The 18,992-nt window shown below is 49.2% G+C and overlaps 1 protein-coding gene across 2 annotated transcripts in view; it reads left to right on the top strand.

The window, feature by feature from the left end:
• The window catches only part of EMILIN2 (elastin microfibril interfacer 2), a 52,113-nt gene extending 33,504 nt beyond the window's left edge, over positions 1–18,609 (top strand). The window contains exons 5-8 of one of the 2 annotated variants that reach the window (XM_081263323.1): positions 13,856–14,254; positions 15,592–15,624; positions 16,365–16,496; positions 17,549–18,609. In XM_081263323.1, the coding sequence (XP_081119449.1) occupies positions 13,856–14,254; positions 15,592–15,624; positions 16,365–16,496; positions 17,549–17,886 (902 nt within the window). In that variant the 3' untranslated portion in view covers positions 17,887–18,609. The remainder of the gene's footprint in view (positions 1–13,855; positions 14,255–15,591; positions 15,625–16,364; positions 16,497–17,548) is intronic. The other variant, XM_081263324.1, reaches the window with a different exon arrangement.
• Positions 18,610–18,992: the final 383 nt, after the last annotated feature.

The raw sequence follows: 18,992 nt of genomic DNA, 5'->3' as shown, positions 1-18,992 counted from the left end.
ATTCCCCTCCCCCTCCCCCTACTTCTCCTTCTCCTTCTTCCAGGGATTGAACCCAGGGCACTCAACTACTGAGCCACATCCTCAGCCCTTTTTATTTATTTATTTTGAATTTTTTTTTACATTTTATTTTTTAGTTGTAGTTGGACATCTTTATTTTATTTATTTTTATGTGGTGCTGAGAATCAAACCCAGGGCCTTGCACGTGCTGGGTGAGCGCTCTACCCCTGAGCCACAACCCCAGCCACCAGCCCTTTTTTGTATTTTATTTAGAGATAAGGTCTCACTATGCTGCTTAGTATCTTTCTGTTGCTGAGCCTGGCTTTGAACTCATGATTCTCCTGCCTGTTTTCTGAGCCTCTGGGATTACAGGCATGTACCACCGCTCCCGGCTGGATTCTTATTTTTAGATACCCTCAATAATAAGCTAGCCTTTTCTAACTGGATGCAGGAGGTGAAAGGGAGAAAGAAGGGAGTTCAATTTATTTAGCACCTTATTCAATTTATTGAGCACCTTCTGTGTACCAGCGCTGGGCTAGTCCCTTCAGGGCATAGCTGATGAGCCCTGTGACAGCCTCACAGAGAAGGTGCATCCTTTTCTAGAGGGAAATATGTGCAAAGCCACACAGCTGGTGACAGGTAGAGCTTGGGCTATATACAAATCCTGTGTCTCCCAGAGTTGAGTGAAGAGTATTTGGCCCTTGGGACTTGCAGAGGGTCAGCGGTGTGCCCAGATGGAAACTATTTCCTGACATCCCTGTCTTTATTTTCTCCTCCCCACCTCCCGCAGGTCTGTCACCTTTTCCTTCTGTTCTCTGTGGGTGACACAGGCCTATAAATACCGACTGAGATTTCATGGGCTCTGTGAGCCTGTGGAATTTTAAGATGAGGTCCCAGCTAAGACATAAAGCTGGGCCAGGCATGGTGGTACGCACCTGTAATCCCTGTGCTCGGGAGGCTGAGACAGGAGGATCACAAGTTCAAAGCCAGCCTCAACAACTTAGTGAGGCCTTAAGCAAACTTAATGAAACCCTGTCTCACAATGAAATATTAAAAAAATTTCTGGGGGTGTGGCTCAGTGGTTAAACACCCCTGGGTTCAATTCCCGGTACCACCAAAAATAAATAAATAAATAAATAAATAAATAAATAAATAAATAAATAAATTTTAAAAAAAGATGGAAAGCTAGAACATGGGAGGTGGACAAGCCCTTCCCCACCTGGGGAGAGCCTCAGGAGGAGTGGGAAGGGGTCCATGTAGTCAGGAGGGAAAATGCTCTGGACGGTGACCTCAGAGCAGGGTGCTTATTTTGCAGATAAGGAGTTACCCAGTTTGAACAGGACCAGGAATCTGGCCTCCTCCCTGTGCCCGGCCCTCTGCACTGTGTATGACTGGCTCCTTCCTCCCTGGTCCCACTCAGCTCCTATATCTCTGGAATGTTGAGTAGAGGTCACAAGACCTGTGTGTGTTCACAGAGTGATTGTCCTTTGTGGTGACAATGCTGTCTGGACTGTGCTTTATAATAACAGACTGGGCCAGATATTTCCAGTTGGTTTGCAGAGCCCTGGCTGCGTGGGAAGCTGTATTTGCTGTTTGACATTTGTCTGGGCAGTAGGAGCTGCAAGGGGATGCCTTTGGACAGAATGGGGCTTCTCAGACACGGTCTCTGGGGCTGGACCCATTGTGAATGTGGACGGCATGGGCTCTTGAGAATTTCCGTGACTGAAAAGAGCCAGAAATAAACAGAGCCTCATGCAAGCTTGTAGCACACCCAGGCCTAGGAGACCCAGAACCTGGACATTAAGGTCCCAGAGAAAGTCACATGTCTGTCAGTTGAGCACTGACTGTGTGCGAAGCTCTGTGAGGGATATAGAGATGAGCTGGCATGATCCTCACTCAGGGCATGCCTCAGCACAGCGGAAAAGAGACACACAGGTCTGCAGTAAATGAATGAGGTCATTTGTAAAAAGCACAATGACGCCTGTCATCTCAGCAACTTGGGAGGCTTGCAAGTTTGAGGCCAGCCTCAGCAATTTAGTGAGGCCCTCAGCAACTTGGACCCTATCTTAAAAAAGAAAAAAAAAAAAAAGGTGGTGTGTGTGCACAAATAGTGTAAGGCTTTGTTCTTTCAGTACATAACCCCTTATTGAGCCCCTGGGACGTAGGTAATGGTTGTGTGTGGCACATGTGGATAAAAAATGACATTCTGGTAGAGAAGCCAGCAAAGGGGCGGTCATGGGAATGGGGTATGGATGAGCCTCAGGGGGGCAGGTGGAGTGCCCACAGCTGCTGTGGAAGTCTGGGAGGGCATCTCCAAGGAAGGGGCCCCTGAGTGGAGCCTATAAGATTGAGTAGGTATTTCCTCCAAGGGTTGGGATGGAGGAGAGGCAAGGTGACGTGATGTGACTGGATCAGTTATTTATTGCTGTGTGACCTCCTCCCCAAATCTTGGTGGCTTGAAACACGGGGGGGGGGGGGTGTCACTTTCTGTTGTGTACAGGGATGGGTAACTCGGGCAGGGCTGAGCCGGATGGCTCTTCTGCTCTATGGGGCATCAGCTCGAGCCGCCCACTCAGCCTCCCTTGGCTGGCGGTTGGCTGGAAGGTCTAGGCTGACCTGGTGGCCCAGCTAGCACCTCTGGGTTCCTCCACGTCGCCCCTCTCTCCCACATGGCTAGGTTGGGCTTCCTCACGACACAGTTCTTAAGTAGTCAGACCTACTGTGTGGCAGAGGGCTCCTAAAGAGAAAGGGGCAGCTGCTGGCCTCCTACAGTGGGGCCCAAGAGCGATCACAGAATCACTTCTGCCGCATTCATTCTGTTGGTCACAACGAGTCGGCTCTTGAAGGTGACGGGGCTGTCGTGCCAGGTGGCAAGGGTAGTCATGATGGTCATCATGCCTGCCTCAGGGGGGTGCAGGTCCAAATGTGAGATGATGGGCTTAGGTTTGGACCCGTAACCAGATTCTGGGCCACATACACACACTCTGGTGCTCCTGCTCAGTCCATTGGCTCTTCATGGATCCTGTTCTTTGGCAGCATCTCTGATGGGGCTCAGTTACCCAGGGGGCAGCTGATGCTCAAATAGATGCAAGGCTTTTTTTTTTTTTTTTTTTTGGTACCAGGAATGGAACTCATGAACACTCCACCATTGAGCCACATCCCCATCCCTTTTTTGTATTTTATTTAGAGACCGGGTCTCACTGAGTTGCTTAGGGCCTTACTAAATTGCTGAGGCTGGCTTTGAACTCACGATCCTCCTGCCTTAGCCTCCCAAGCTGCTGGTATTATAGATGTGCCTCACCACTCCCGGCTCAAGCCTTCCCCCACCCCCCGAATCAGTTCATGTGTTTCCCCTGGGGTTTAAAAGAATTCTTGACATGTTATGCCGACATTTGGCTATTTTTTTAGCTAGAGGGATATGGCTTTCACCTAGCATTCTGAAGGGCACCTGGCTTAGGAGAGATGAAGAACCACTGTGTCCCGTTGTCACCGTCTCACCCTTAGCTCTCCTCACTCCACACCCCAGACCCTTCATTCACTCACTCATCAGGTTTCTCCTGAGCCATGTCCTGGGGCCCTCATGATCGTGCGCTCTAACAGAAAGACGGCCAGTGAACAGCCGCGTCAATATTGGATTTCGGGTATTGATCAATGCCGTGAGGAATGATGAAACAGATGGGGATGGAGGATGGGGGCAGGAATCTATTTTGGATGAATGGTCAGGGAAGGCTTCTCTGTGGAGATGACCTTTGAGTTGAGACATAAATATAAAGGGGGAACAAACCCTACAGAGATGTCTGTGAGAATATGGTCCAGGCAGAGCTGGACATGGTACACACATCTGTAATCCCAGTGACTCAGGAGGCTGAGGCAGGAGGATCTCAAGTTAGAATCCAGGCTGGGCAACGCAGGGAGGCCCTATCTCAAAACAAGTTGTAAAGGTATGTGTGGGGGTGCTGGGAGGTAGCTTGATAGGGGAGTGCCCTTGGGTTCAATCCCTGGGTACCAAAAACAAACAGTCAAACAAACAAACAAAAACGCTGTAAGGGCCAGGGCTGAGTTTGCCTTTGCCCTAATTGAAGAAGGCCAGGTTGTTCAAGTACACGAGCAAGGGGGAAGGTCATAGGCAATGGATCAAAAAAAAAAAAAAAAAAAGAATGGTCGGAATTGGATCATGCCAGATTTTTATAGGCTATGATAAAGGATTTGGAATTTTTGTGTGTGTGCATACTGGGGAATCAAACCCAGGGTCTTGCAAATGCTGAGCAAGTGCTTTGTCACCAAGCTACATCCCCATCCCAAGGATTTTGACTTCAGTCCCGTAGGAAACCATTGGGAGATTAGAGCCAGGGAGTGGTGGTTATTTCCCAGGTTTGGAATCAGGGCTCCTGCACGCTGGCTCTGTGACTTTGTGTCCCTAGCATCACTTTCTCCATCCATCTGAACCGGAAATGATAGTGATGAACAATCTACCTCAAAAAGGAGGTGTGAGAATCGACACCCCTGTGTCGTGGAGAGTCTCCCGGTTCAGCCCTCTCCCCTCTGATGAGGACAATGATCTTTGTCCCTTTCTCTTCCGAGGCAGCCCCAGGCCTCCAGCCTGGAGCAGAGCGAGGCCTGGGGGTGGGCTGCTCTGGAACAGATCGACAGGGTGGCTTCTCTTTCTCTTCCCTGGACTAAGAGTCAGACTGAAAGCGTAGGCGCCTCCGAATCCCCCCTCCCAGCACCCACAACTTCACGTTCAAACTTGTTGACTGGAAGCTCATGACAAATCGGGTTCTAAATGAAAAGGTTTCTAGATCCTTTTTCTGTGCCTTGTGGCCAGCAGGGTGTGGCCCTGGGCTCCGGATCTGCTGGCTCCTGCTTTCAGGGGTGGGCAGGAGCACCGGTCCTTGGACCATCTCGAGCACCCTCCCTCTTTCCCCAAGCCGCATGGTTCTGCTCCTTCTGGAGCCAGTGGCCTTAGGTGGTCATGCACACATGTCCCTGGGGTGGGCCACATCCTGGGTGCCCTGATGTCTGTCATCCCAGGAAGTGGGTGAAGGGTAGTCTCTCCTGCTGCCTGGCATCCAGATGGCCCTGGCCTGTGACACAGGCTGGGTGCAGCCACCCCAGCGGGTGGATCCTTCTCCTGGCCTGGCATTGAGGTGATGCTGAGCCCCAGATGGAGCCCCAGGTGGCACTGATCCTCTCTGGCTGGGGAGGGAAGGGAGGCTGGTATTGAGGAAGGAAGGTGGGCAGAAGGACCCTGCTGTGAGTCAGGAAAGTTTCTTCCTCTGCGTCACGCACACCGGAAGGGACAGCGCTCCTTACACACACCGCAGCAGTGTTTCGACATCATCCGGGTTGCAGCAGGGCTGCCCTCTTCTTCTTTCCCATCCCTTTCTGTTCACATCTCTGGCTCATTCTTCCTAGTACTTGAAATCTCTTAATCACATCATTTCTGTTTTTGTCAGCATTTTTTTGTGGCTGTCAACAAAAGACCTGACCAGGACCATTAGAGGAGGAAGAGTTTACATGGGGCTCACAGTTTCAGAGGCCCTTAGTCCATACAAGGCCAGCTCCATTGCTCTGGGCTTGAGGTGAGGAAGGACATCATGGTGGAAGGGTGTGGAGGGGGAGAGCAGCTCAGGACATGGCATTTAGGAAGGGGAGAGGGAGAGGGAACCCCAGTGACCTACCTCCTCCAGCCGCACCCTACCCCGCCCCCAGTTAGCACCCAGTTAATACCCACCAGTGGATGAAGGTGTGATAGGGTGGAGGCTCTCAGAACCCACTCGTCTCACCTCTAAACTTTCTTGTATTGTCTCAGATGAGAGCTTTGGGGGAACACCTCATACCTAAAGCACCATGATTTCTTTGGTGTGTTATGGATTTAAGAATCCTATTTTTATCAAGTTGCCCAAGTAAAGCAGTAAGAATGAGAAAGCACAGACTATCAAAATAACTGTTGGGCCGTGAAGTTTGGCCGGGGTGAGTGGCCTGTCGCCAGCGTTATCACAGCTTTGGCCACTGACTTGCCATCAGCCGAGGTTGGGATTGATTTAGGTCCAAGACAGCATGATAAGCTGAGTCACAGGCTTGCGACTTTATATAAAGGCCAAATCAGCTGTGTGTATACATCAGCACCCCCAAAAAAAGACAAGAGAAAAAAGAAAGGCTGAGAGTTCACACCCTTCTGCCCTGTGGGCATCTGGTTTTTGTAATGCTCTTTGGTCGATATAAGTGGCAGCTGCTTGTCTCCATGGTGACCTGGAATCTGTACTGGCCGTGTTCTAGATCCGAGCTAGGCCCATAGCTGCACCCATAGAACCGCAAGGGATCCTTATAGAAAGAGGACTCCTGCTCACTTAGGGGATGCCTCCTCAGGGACAAAGTGAGCCCCAGCAATGTGCAATTAAAACAAACCCTAGCTCTGGTTCTGAAATGGGAAGGGAGGTCACCTTGGAGGTGGCAGGGTAGGATTAACCATTAGGGTATTGGGTGCCAGAAACAAGGGGTGGGGGCGAGGAAGAGAGAAAGAATATAATCCGCCCACATTGGCACAGCAGCACTCATGGAAGGTCGGCTGGGCCTGTGTGAGCCCTGTACGGACTGACTGTTCCAGCTATTTAATTATTCTGATTTCATGAAAGTGCTGGGGATTGGAACCCAGGGCCTGTGCATGCTAGGCAAGTGCTCTACTCCAGCCCCCTGATTCAGTTATTGATATGTCCCTCCCCTATGGCTTATCCATATAAATTTTATAATTGGCTTGTGAATTTTTAACAAAAAAACACGAGTGATGCTGATGCTCAGGTAGGTAAGCCCCACTCTCTGTGGAAAGTGATAGCAATGCCATTTCTAGTTCCAACGTCTTGGTGGAGATTTTGACCAAGGCTGTCTTGCTATTTCAACATTCTCTAGTTCCTACTTTGCACAAACTGAGATCTGCATTCCCTAGCTAGCCTATTCCGTTCCACAGGGTTTCAAGGTTGGCACGTCTGGACTGGTGTTTTACAGCATGGCCTGTGCAGTCTCTACTCTTGAGGAAGAGCAGTCCCTTTTGTGATGCAGCCAGAGAGAGTTTCTATTTTTTCCTCTTCGTTCCAATCACAGCCAAAAGCCTTGAGTTGGCCACTTGCTCCTGGTGGATTATTCCAGTGCATCTAAGTTTCCCTTCCTGTGTTGTCAAGAGAACAATCCAGGTTTTCTGAAGAGCTGCTTCTCAGCCCTGAGGGGCCTTTTGCATGCCCACCTGTCAGGTTGACTTATCGCCCACTTCCTGGCCAGTCTTCCTCACCCGGGGTCCCTTCAGCCCCCGTTTCTCTGATTTCTTGATGAGGCAGGTGCTTCTCATGCCCAGGGCATGATGGCTGGGGTTTCCTCCCAGGAACTGGGGCTCTGCCACTGGTGTGGCTGACTTCCCTGAAAGCATCCCATGGCCCCCACTTGGTGTTCTGTTGCTCAGCATTCTGGTGGATTTTTGTTTTCAAGTCTGGATCAGCGTTTTTAAAATACTCCAGTTGCAGCATTTGCTTGGCAGAGACACCCTTTAAATGCTAGGGAGATGGTTTGACCTCCACTGGACCTCGGATGGATTGCACTCGACACCTGAACAGTGCTTTACAGTCAGCGAGATGCCCCACATCCCTCACTTTGTCTGATGGGTGTTGAATTCCGCCTGGTGACAGGAGGACACAGCAGGGTGAGCCCATTGCATGGATAAGTTTGATAACTTGAGAGATTTCAGCCTCAAACATAGACCCTAACAGTGTAGGCTGGCCCTTGTCCCCAGCTCCTTGTTTATCAACTAGACACCACCCAGTTGCCAGGCGCAGGGCTAACCCCATATCCCCAGGTCCCCCCACAGCCCGGCTCCTCAGGGCACTTGTTGGGAACAGGTTCCTTTGAGATTGGCTTTTAATAGGAGTTTCAGAGAAGAGGGGTTGGAGTCAGTGCTGGGGGTCAGGTCCCTCCTGCCTGCTCGTGGTGGCGTGAGCCCACCTCTTGGCAGCCAGGCCAGGTACCTCGGGCCGATCTGCCCCTGACTCTTCATTCCTCAGGCATTATGTCCCGCAGGGAGTCACACTTGGCTCCTGCGAAGAGTTGGATTCAAATGGTCGCTCCATCAATTGGAACCATGTGTTCCGTGAAGCAGTCAGCCACGGAGAGGGATCCTTCCAGAATCGCTGTCCAGTCTTTGTTGTGACTTGGTAATGACTGTAGGTGCTGGAGCGCCACGTAACGCTGTGGGTGGGGCCTGAGCTGGGAGAGGCTGGGGCTGGGGGCAACTGGACAGTATCTTGGTTCATTCTTTTTTTTTTTTTTCTATGCCTTCCACTGGGTGTGATAAGCCTTGGTGTTGAGAGAGTGATGAATATTAAAAAAAAATTGTCCCATGTGTGCTGCCCCCAATGGGACCCCAGAATGGCAATGATTTTGGGCAAGATTCAAGTGCCCAATTTAATGGCTGAGAGCAATTAGGCCATGACCCATAGTACCTGTCATATTTTCAGCCTCCTTTTATTTACCAAACCCTTCAATTGTTCAATGTCATGTACTAGGCTCTGTGCCAAGCCCTGGGGATGAAAGATAATTAAGATGTGTAATCACCAGACAGCCGGAGAAGAAAAATACACAAAATCAACAGTCTCTGGAGGCCCCAATTTTTGCTGGTTCAGAGAGAAGCTTGCTCAGGGCTTGCTGGGCAGATCCAAGAGGGCTTCATGGAGGAAGTGGTATTTGAACTAGGATTTCAGGCATGGGGGCTGGAAGAGGCTGTTTTAGGGGGTGTGCACAGCGGAAGGAAAGGCATAAAGCCAGGAAAAGGCAGACGAGAGCGGGGCACCAGCGAGGTAGCTATTGCCAAAGGAGGTGAGGGACTCAGTGTCAGGAGATGGAGGACTAGAAGGGGAGAAGGGGAGAGCCATGGTGGATTTCTGACAGAGTACTGATTAGGAGGTTTGGTGAATGAGGACCCATCTGAGAGGCCTGTACTTTGCCATTATTTATTTATTTATTTGTTTATTTATTTATTGGTGTTGGGGATTGAACCCAGAGGGGCTTAACCCCTGAGCTACATCCCCATCCCATTTTATTTTTTAGTTTGAGACAGGATCTACTAAGTTGCTGAGGCTGGCCTTGAATTTGCAATCCCCTGAGCTGCAGAGGTTACAGGCATGTACCACCATACTTGGCCGTGCTTAGCTATTTTAAGATATTTTGCTGATTGCAATTCATTCAGGGTTGTAGGACTGAGGAAAAAGTATTTTAAAATTTTGGATGGAGGTACATAAACTTGGGCTAAAGAGCCAGGAAGGAACCAGAATGGAGGAAGGAAAAAATGATTGAAAAGAGAGGAGCAATGTTGGTTGGAGCAAATCCAAGAAGAGAAGGGAGGTGTTGGGGCTTGGGGCTGGGGTAGAAGTGTGTGTGCTGGGGAGGAAGGCAGCTGCTGAGCTGGGGGCAGGCGGTGGCAAATGAGGGGGAAGAAAGAAGACAGACAAGGAACACACTCAAGCATGCTTGAGTTGGAGGCAAAAGACCCCTTATGAGTGTCTCCTACAATTAAATTTTATAGGAAGAGGTAAAATAGCACTGAGAAGCTGATACTAAAACCCAGCCCCCTGCCCCCCCAATTTCCGTTCTTCGACTTTTTCCAGGTGTTCCTCCCTGCCCCCCCTTGATATTTACCTCTTTACTTCTAAATTGACTTATCAGCTTTAGACATTTTATATTGGCTTCCCCTCCTCCCAACTCCAAAGTGGTTATATTACCATAAATCAATTTTCAATATTTATGCTATGAGGAGTACCATAGCTCTCCACGGTCACATTGCATTCTTTAGCTGCTTTTCTGAGTTAGCAGTCAGTACTTGCTTAGACTTTATGTATCTATTTTGGATTCTTCCCATTCTCCCAACAGCCTCTCAGTATAATTTTATCTGCCATGAAACCTATCAGGCCATTTGGCCAGTTCTGTTTTTTTTTTTTTTTTTTTTAAATTGGAAACCTCATTTCTGGAATTCTTTCTGATCCAATCTGGGTCCGTCATTTTTCTAGATGGACTCTAAGGCTTTCAACCTGAGACTGCTTTCACTAGCTGTTCTTCAAGAAACAGCTTGCACCTTTTTTTTGTGTGTGTGTGTGTGAGACCCTCTTCCTGACTCTTTTTCATGGCTGACTCCTTTATTTCAGTGGAAAATAGTTTCAATTGTTTTTTTTTTCTTTTTTAGTATTTTTTACTTGGTTCTTTTTAGTTATATATGACAATAGAATTTATTTTGATATATTTATACAAGCATGGAATATATCTTATTCTACTTAGGATTCCAGTCTTGTGGGTGTGCACGATGGTGAGATTCACTCTGGTCTATGCATATATGTACATGTCAGATTCATTATGTCAGATTCATTCCACTGCCTTTCCTATTCCTATCCCTCCTCCCTTCCCTTCATTCCCCTTTTGTCTACTACTTTGAACTTGGAATAGCTTTTAAAGAAAAGGTCACTTTTGAGGAGTTTTGTTCTGTTTTCTTTTAAACTATTGCGTTTCTGAAAATGTCTTCATTTATTTACTTATTTTAGTCGTAGATGGACACAATACCTTTATTTATTTTTTTTAATGTGGTGCTGAGAATCAAACTCAGTGCCTCACACATGCTAGGCTCTACCATTGAGCCACAACCTCAACCCAAAATGTCTTTATTTTGCTCTCATGATTGATGGATATTTTGGCTAGGTATAGAATTAACTATAGAATAGTTAATAATTATGTTCCTTCAATGTTTGAAGGCATCGTCCTTTTGACTTCTAGTTTCCCATAGTATTGTTGAGGAGCTTGATGATGCCCTTGTGGTTTGTACTTTTTATGTGTTTTCTTTTGAAAGTTTGTGGTATCTTTTCTTTTTAAAATATTTTTTTTTAATTGTAGGTGGACACAATGTCTTTATTTTTATGTGGTTCTGAGGCTCAAACCCTGTGCCTCACATGTGCAAGGAGGGCGCTCTACTACTTAGCTACAGCCCAGCCCGCGGTATCTTTTCTTTATCTTTAATGTTCTGAATATGCTTTGGTGTTTTAGTCTTCTTGTGTTGCCATAACAGAATACCAGAGACTGGGTAATGTATAAAGAAGAGATTTAGGGCTGGGGATGTGGCTCAAGTGGTAGCATGCTCGCCTGGCATGCATGTGGCCCGGGTTCGATCCTCAGCACCACGTACAAAGATGTTGTGTCTGCCGAAAACTAAAAAATAAATATTAAAAAAAAGAAGATATTTATTTCTCACAAATCTGGAGGTGGGATGTCCTAGGACATGGTACTGGGCATCCGGCGAGGGCCTCTTGGTTATGTTATTCAATGGTCAAAGGGCAAAGAGGCAAGCAAACTTATGGGAATGAGAGAATCACAAAGGGGATAAGCTCACTTTATAACAACCTGCTCTGGAGATAACTCACTCCCATCACATTCATCAGCTGTAAGGGTAGAGAACCCGATGACCTGAACACCTGGCGATGTGCCCCGCCTCCACCCCTGTTGCATTGGGGATTAAGTTCAACCTGAGTTTTGTATAGGACATTCAAACCATAGATTTTTTTATTCAACAGTGATGCTAGGATCTTTAATTTTCTTCAGTTCTGGGAAATTCATTCTCTCCTTACCACCCCCCCACCCCTATTCTACAGTTTTTCTGATCTTTTTCTAGAAAGACTAAGTTGACCTGATAATTTTCTTTTTTAAAAAAATATTTATTCTTAAGTTTTAGGTGGACACAATATCTTTATTTTACATTTATGTGGTGCTGAGGATTGAACCCAGTGCCTCGTGCATGCTAGACAAGCGCTCTACCACTGAGCCACAACCCCAGCACGCCCTCACACCAATAATTTTCTTATGGTTTCCTCCTCCTGTCCATCATTTTGTCCTACCTTCTGAAAGATTTCCTTGATTTTGTCTATCAACCCTTTTATCAGACTTTCTTATTTTGGCAAACATACTTTTAATCTGCAAGGGCTCATCATATTCTTATTTCATTCATATATATATATATATATATATATATATATATATATATATGTTGTGGATGGACATAATACCTTTGTTTATTTATTTATTTTTATGTGACGCTGAGGATTGAACCCAGTGCCTCACACGTGGTAGGTGAGTGCTTACTGCTGAGCCACAACCCCAGCCCCCCTTATTTCTTTTTAATATCAACCGATTCCTACATCTTGGCTGCAGTGTCTTCTGAGGGTGTTACACATTTGTTTTCTTTGCAGTGTCTCTTAAGAGTTCCTTTTCACTAGTTGTTTAGATAGCTTGTTTTGTTCTGTTTCATACTGGTGGCTTTCCTTACATGCCAGGTGATCCTTACTTGGTTCATCTTTAATAGTGAACTCTAAATAGGGTTTCAAGACTAGATTCCATTACAGGGGCAATTCTGAAGAATCCTATCACTGATCAGAGGTATGAGCAAGTGTCTTCAGGGCTGAGCAGGAGAAGGGGTCTATTCAGTGTATATACTTTGACTTAGTGTTTTTATACCAGTGTCCCCATGTCTATACTCCTTCTGCCTCAGTTTTTTTTTTTTTTGAATTTTTTTAGTTGGAGTTGGACACAATATCTTTATGTGGTGCTGAGGATTGAACCCAGTGCCTCACATGTGCAAGGAGGGCACTCTACCACTGAGCTACAGCCCCAGCCCGCGGCTTGGTTTTTCTATCACACCCAGACCTTCTCAGAGACAGAAGCCATTCTGTTGTATGTAATGAGTGAACTTTTTGGTACATAGAATGGAATTAGCTCAGTACCATCCTTGGGAGAAGGAGACAATGATCAAATCGTTTTCTGTAGGGCTTAATTTTCTCATGAAACGTGGGTTAGGAAAGGCCGTTTGAGAAATAACCTCTCTAGGGGTGGTCTGGGAACTTGGCTCTGGGAGGAGGGGAGCATGCATTTGATCTGCCATATTTACCTTAGAGAATGCTCACTCTAGACGTGGGCCACGACACAATCACTGTTGCCCAGCCTGTGATTATGCAGCTTTGGAACCTGGGGCATCGCAGGACCAAACAGAGGAGGTGGGTGTTTGTTTTCCCTTTGCAAATGGAATCTCAGTCAAACTGGTTATTTTTAGAGGAGTGCTCAGGAATGGGTTCCTGGAAGGTTGGTTCTGAGAATGTATTTGGAGAAGAAATGGGTGGCAGCTTCTGGATGAGTCACAGTGACCATCTCAAAAAGAGAATGTGAATCAGGAGGTTCCTCTGTTGGAAATTCCTTCCACTGGTAATCCACAGGGTGTGGTGAGACAAGTGGGCATCCCTGCTCCTTTGGGTCTATGTCAACTGCAGAGAAGGGTTCCCTGAAATATGCATAGATCACTGGCTGGGGATAGATGTGGGGTCTCCACAGCAGAGTTCCTCAACAATCAGCTGACCCTGAGACTAGCTTGTGTTGGAGACTAAGGTGGCCAGTGGCTTCAGGTTCCTTTAGTTATTAACCTGTGATACCTCTATGGCACAAGCATGGAGTGAAATCTGTTTGTTTAGGTGCTGGAGCCAAGCAGGATGCCATTTTGGAGAGTGCCTCTGTCTTCGCAGGAGAGGTGGAAATCCGTTTGTGTTGGGCAGAGGGTCCAGCTGGCTTCTTAGGGTGCCTTCTAGAAGGCAGCTTAACCGTAGCTTCTTCAGATGTGATGCGGACTGCCCCAAGCTGTGGTGCTGTTCGTGGATGTCCTGGTGGGGACAATGCTCTAGCCACGTGGCTGATGCTCCTGAGACTAGCTTGTGTTGGAGACTAAGCAAAGTCCCTCACAGACCTGAGACCAGCAATGACTTGGAGATTTTTTGACCCTGTGTTTCTTTCTCCTAATGCTCAGCGGAGGAGCCCTCAGAAACGCCCCAGCCCCTGGCCCCAAAGGCCCCACAGGTGCCTGCAAGGCCCTTGCCGTCGGAAGCCCCCACCGAGCTGCCACAGCCCAAGCCAACACGGCCATCACCGGAGGACCCCGCAAGACGACTGCACACAGGCCAACGGCCAGTGCTGCCCAAGAGACCCCCGCAGCTATGGCCCCCAGAAGAGCCACTGCCCCCACCAGCTCGACCTGGCTGGACGGGGCTGCCTTTCTTGCCTGGCTCCACCGGGGTCCTAATGGAGACTGGAGAGGCTGGGCCTCCTGGGAGGATGGGCGTGTCAGGAAGGGGCCTGCCCCAGGGTGTGGATGGCCAGACGGGACAGGAGGCCATCCCCAGCGCAGAAGGCTATGCAGGAGCACCAGGTGAGCCTATCACAGAGAAGGCACAGGGGACGGCTGCAGATCACCTGAGCCTTGGGGGACAGGGGTGGGTGTGCTGCCTGGCCCCAAGTGGGTTTAGGGTCCCAGATTTAGGGGGACAAGTTCAGAAAGAAGCTTGCAAATATGCCAAGGACCAGAGGGGGGTGATTTATGCTAATCTAATAAATGTTGGCTGGGACACTCCAGGGACAGCAAAGAAAATTATACTTAGAAATGTCATCATCTCAGGGATTGGACTGTCTGTTCCACGGGGGCAGCTCACTGGCCTTCCTAGTAGGAGAGGTCTCCAGAAACCAAGTTTAGTGAGCCTGCTCAGGGCAAAGACCGTTAGGGGCACAGCAGAGTGGGAGGCAGCCTCGCCACAGCCCTGGGACCTGGCATTCAGTGTCCCTAAAATTTAGTTCCTTCAATGCCAAGGGAGGATGGCAACAGAACCTCAGGGGATTATGGTGAGGATGAAAGAGCCAAGGACTTGGCTGCGGAGCGTGCCACGCGTGTCGTGTCACTGCTGTTACTGTCCTGGTGATGGTGTAGTCAGAGTTAAGGCACGAAGAAAAAAGGAGTGAGCCTTCTGGGATCCTTCCATTCTGTTCTCCAGCCCCCAGCCCGCCTGGGGGCTGTTACAGGTGAGGAAACAGCCTTAGGGTTGTGGAAACAGAGGGGGCAGATGATGTCGGCTTCCATAAACATTCCTGGTCCCCTCTGGGACCAGGCTGACCTTCAGGGGCACCTGACCATGGTCAGGGTTGGCGTTGGTTCCTGATGGTGACGGCCTAGTGCACACATGACCAGCGAAACATGGTGGCTGCCTGGGTCACTGCTGAATCTCTCCCTAGCTCTCCTTTTCCCTGTTCCTTCTCAGCCTCCTGAGCTACAGTGATCACAGTTGCCTTTTCTAAGATGTTGGTCTTCCATTAGTTCCGTGTGTCATGGGTGACTATATTCTGCTGGGCTGTTTTTTAATCCATCCATGTCTGCAGGCCCCTGCCCAACCATCCACGCAGTCAGTCCAGTTGAAGGCCTCCCGGGCCTGGCCCCAAGGCCCCAGCGCCCCACCTTTCTCTTTGGATTCCTGCAGCTGGCTTGCTGTCAGGGCCCTCTGGCTGTCTAGGGCTAGGCAGGCTGGTGAGGAAGCAGGAACAGGAGTGTGCAAATGTGCTTCCAGATCTGAGAGGGCAGCTCTCAGGATGGATTTCCTTGCTGTGTCTGTTTCATTAGTAATAGAGAATCAAGTAGAACATGCTGGCAGGGAGGGAAAAGGGACTCAGCAAAATGAGTTACTGTTTCAGGTCTTGACATTCCTTTCTCTTGTGTTTCAGGATACCCCAAGTCACCTCCTGTAGCCTCCCCAGGTACGTCTGCTCAGAGACAGGGCAGAAAAAAGGATGGTCCTCTGTAGCCTCTACGCTGCTCTGTACTCCTGCTTCCTCCCTGGGCTGTTAGCATGAGCGGAGCTTAGGGCCCCGCCCTTGCACACCCACAGCAGCAGGGCAGGCTGCTGCTGACTGCAGTGGACCCAACCCTTCAGAGAGGCTTGAAGGCAGGTCCAACACAAGGAATTTTCCACCCTACCTCATCCCAGCTCAGTTTCCCAAGGGGATCACTGGGTGGGCTCGTGCCCTGGGTGGTCCTGATGAGCTTCCTGGGGACCCAGGTTTTATGGGCTCATTAATAAGTAACCAGCTCCCTAAATGATTCTTCTTATGCACCCAGAACCTGCCCCTCGCTTGTAAGCAGTTTTACACATGCATATACCTGTCTTCCTCACACATGCAGTTAGTCACTCTCATGGTCATAGTCTACCTGTCTTGCACACATGTGCGCCGTGTACACACACACACACACACACACACACACACACAGTCTCTCTCTCATCTTTCTAACCAGAGCCAGTCCAATCCCAGGCTTCCTTAGCTGACTGCTGATGACAGATGAGGGGGACCTTCTGGCACTTGGGTACTTTGCCACTTTCAGGTGAATAAAATGGGTCTGGGACGCAGGCCTGATTTCCTGGCCCCGTCACCTGTCCCTGCTCCAGATAGACCCCCCCCCCCCGGAAATTGCCATTGTGTTGACATCCCCTCTCCCCCAGCAGGGGTTCCAGGGCCTGCTCTGGTGTCTTTTTCTGCTGGGCTTACCCAGAAGCCTTTCCCCAGCGACCGTGGTGTTGTCCTCTTCAACAAGGTGCTGGTAAACGACGGGGATGTTTATAACCCCCAGACTGGTGAGTACTTGCAGCGAATGTGGTGCTGCCTCCTCTTACCCCAGTGCAGGTGGGGCGCTCCCACTCCCCAGGGGTCAGGGAGTTCACCCTGGGCATGTGCGGCTCTGCCCAGGACTGTGGAGGCGAGTGAGCAGCCACGTTCTCTAGTCATGAGGTCAGCGTGCTGGTCCCTCATCACTGAAGGGTCATTCATTTTTGTATGGTACTTAAGAACGTTCTGACAGCCCTGGACTATTGCACTGTGACCAGTTCCCTCCCAGCTGTCCTCTAGTGGCCACGGAGCACCACTCTTTCTCCACATCCGACAGTCACTCTAACCCCCTGGAACTTGGCAAGCAATAGGCTTCCTCCAGAATCTTGTTTATGATGAACAGAGCTAAGAATGGGGCTGTGTTCTTTCCAGAAGGGGAGGATTCTGGCATTTGGGTCTCATACTGTAAACAGAATTACTTAAAAATGTATACTTTGGAGTCTGTCTGCAGTGCCTGCATTGTCCCCATGCCCTTTGCCCTGGGTTTTGGGAACCCTGTGAGGATAGTGGGGATGGAGCTTACCTCAGGCTTCCTGACAGTGCCGTCCGTCTTCCTTTCCCATCAGCCCACCACTGTCCACCCAGGTTTGCTTGCCTGTCTGGACCACTGGGCAATCCCAAGAGAAGCATGGTTTCCTGGCATGCCTGAGCCAACCAGGCCAGGGAAGAGCCCACAGGACAGGTGGCGTAAGGTTGTGGTCCTTTTCCAATCAGCCTTGGTGCCACTGGCAGTTGTTATTTGATGTGGATGTGGTGCTCCTGAAGCGTGCTGCTTGTAAGCTATTGGAGGGACTTGATTGCCTTTTGGTAATTTTTAGCCACTATCCTCACACTGGCCCACCTGGTCAGCATCCATTCTAATCCCCTGTTGTGAGGGCATAGAAGCCCCCTGCAGAACTCAACAGAACTCCGGGTACCCCAGGCTTTTTAAAGTTTCTGATCAGTTCATGGGAGACTGTGCAGCAGCATCACATGCCTTGAAGGAGACACAGGAGCTCACCTGTCTGCCTTCCTCCCCTAGGGATCTTCACAGCTCCTTACGATGGGCGCTACCTGATCACAGCCACTCTCACCCCTGAGCGGGATGCCTACGTGGAAGCCGTCCTCTCAGTCTCCAATGCCAGTGTGGCCCAGCTGCACACAGCCGGGTACAAGAGAGAATTCCTGGAGTACCACCGACCCCCAGGGGCTGTGCACACTTGCGGCGGCCCAGGGGCCTTCCACCTTGTTGTGCACTTGAAGGCCGGAGACGGTGTCAATGTGGTGGTAACTGGGGGCAGGTTGGCCCATACAGACTTTGATGAAATGTACTCCACCTTTAGTGGGGTTTTCTTATATCCTTTCCTTTCCCACCTCTAGGGTGGCCAGGGAGAGGGGAGAGATAGTTGTAAAAACTCTGAAGCTTTAATATATTCAGTTTATGTATGTAACTGGAGCACTGATCTAGAGTTTTCTGCATACATCCTTCCACCTGCCCCTAAGATAAAGGCCTTACCTCGCTGTTGGGCCACCACACCTTAGAGTTTGCAGACAGGTAGTGAGGAGTTCACCTATTTTTCTGTCACTCTAACTGGACAACTGGAAGACTTGGAAAGCCCCCTTGCCTGCAATCCGGCTCCCCTCTTGCATCTTCCCAGCCTCCAGCTCCGCGTCGAGGTTCCTGGGGAACACACCTGGTGCTACCTGTGGAGGTTTACACTGCTTCCCAGAGGGCAGGGCTGCAGGATGGTGCCTTGCTGCTGGAGAGGAACTGCAGCTGGCTGAAGGTGGGGGGGCACGTTGGTGGTGGTGGGTAGCCAGCAGTCTCCTCCTCCATAAACTACACGTGGGAGAAAAGTTTAAACACTGAAGTGCTAACGTGGCCCATGCCACCCCGTACAGGGACCCAGAGTTCAGTTTGGGTTGTTCCCTACCTGGCTAACTGCCATGGCCTGGGACTCATCCCTGCTTACTGGGCCCTGGCCCCACTGCAAAAGGGGATGTGCCACACACTATTTATGAAACTTGTTGGGCTCCTTAGATGACATGTACAACTGAAGTGCAAAGACAGGGAGTGTCAATAAATATGTAAAACCACTTTGAGTTACTTCTCTAAGTCTGGTGCCTTACGGATTGGGAGTTACTGCTAAAAAGCAAACTGCAGAAAGGCAATTGACTTTTTTTTTTTTAAATGGCTGTAGAAAGATCTTGCATAAATTAGTCTCTACTATAAAACTTATCTATGAGCAACCAGGCTGTATGCCTGGGTTTTGTCTTTGGCTTGTAAAGGCAGACTAGCTGTGCTTGGAGGTCTGGGTTCGCCATGATCCCACAGCTAAAGAAGGGCTCTTCCACGGAAGACTGGAAACTCACATATAATCAGCAGATTTGGTCCCAGGCTGAGACCAAATCCTCACTGCTTCATTGCACAGATCACTGACAAGACATAGCTTATGAACTCTTTAAGGTTCCTAAGCAACAAGAGG

The sequence above is a fragment of the Spermophilus citellus genome (assembly GCF_964194105.1).
Source record: "Spermophilus citellus genome assembly, chromosome: 12".
NCBI classification, from domain to species: domain Eukaryota; kingdom Metazoa; phylum Chordata; class Mammalia; order Rodentia; family Sciuridae; genus Spermophilus; species Spermophilus citellus.
The sequence above is the reverse complement of the archived record's forward strand: the minus strand, read 5'-3'. Positions and strand labels throughout refer to the sequence as shown.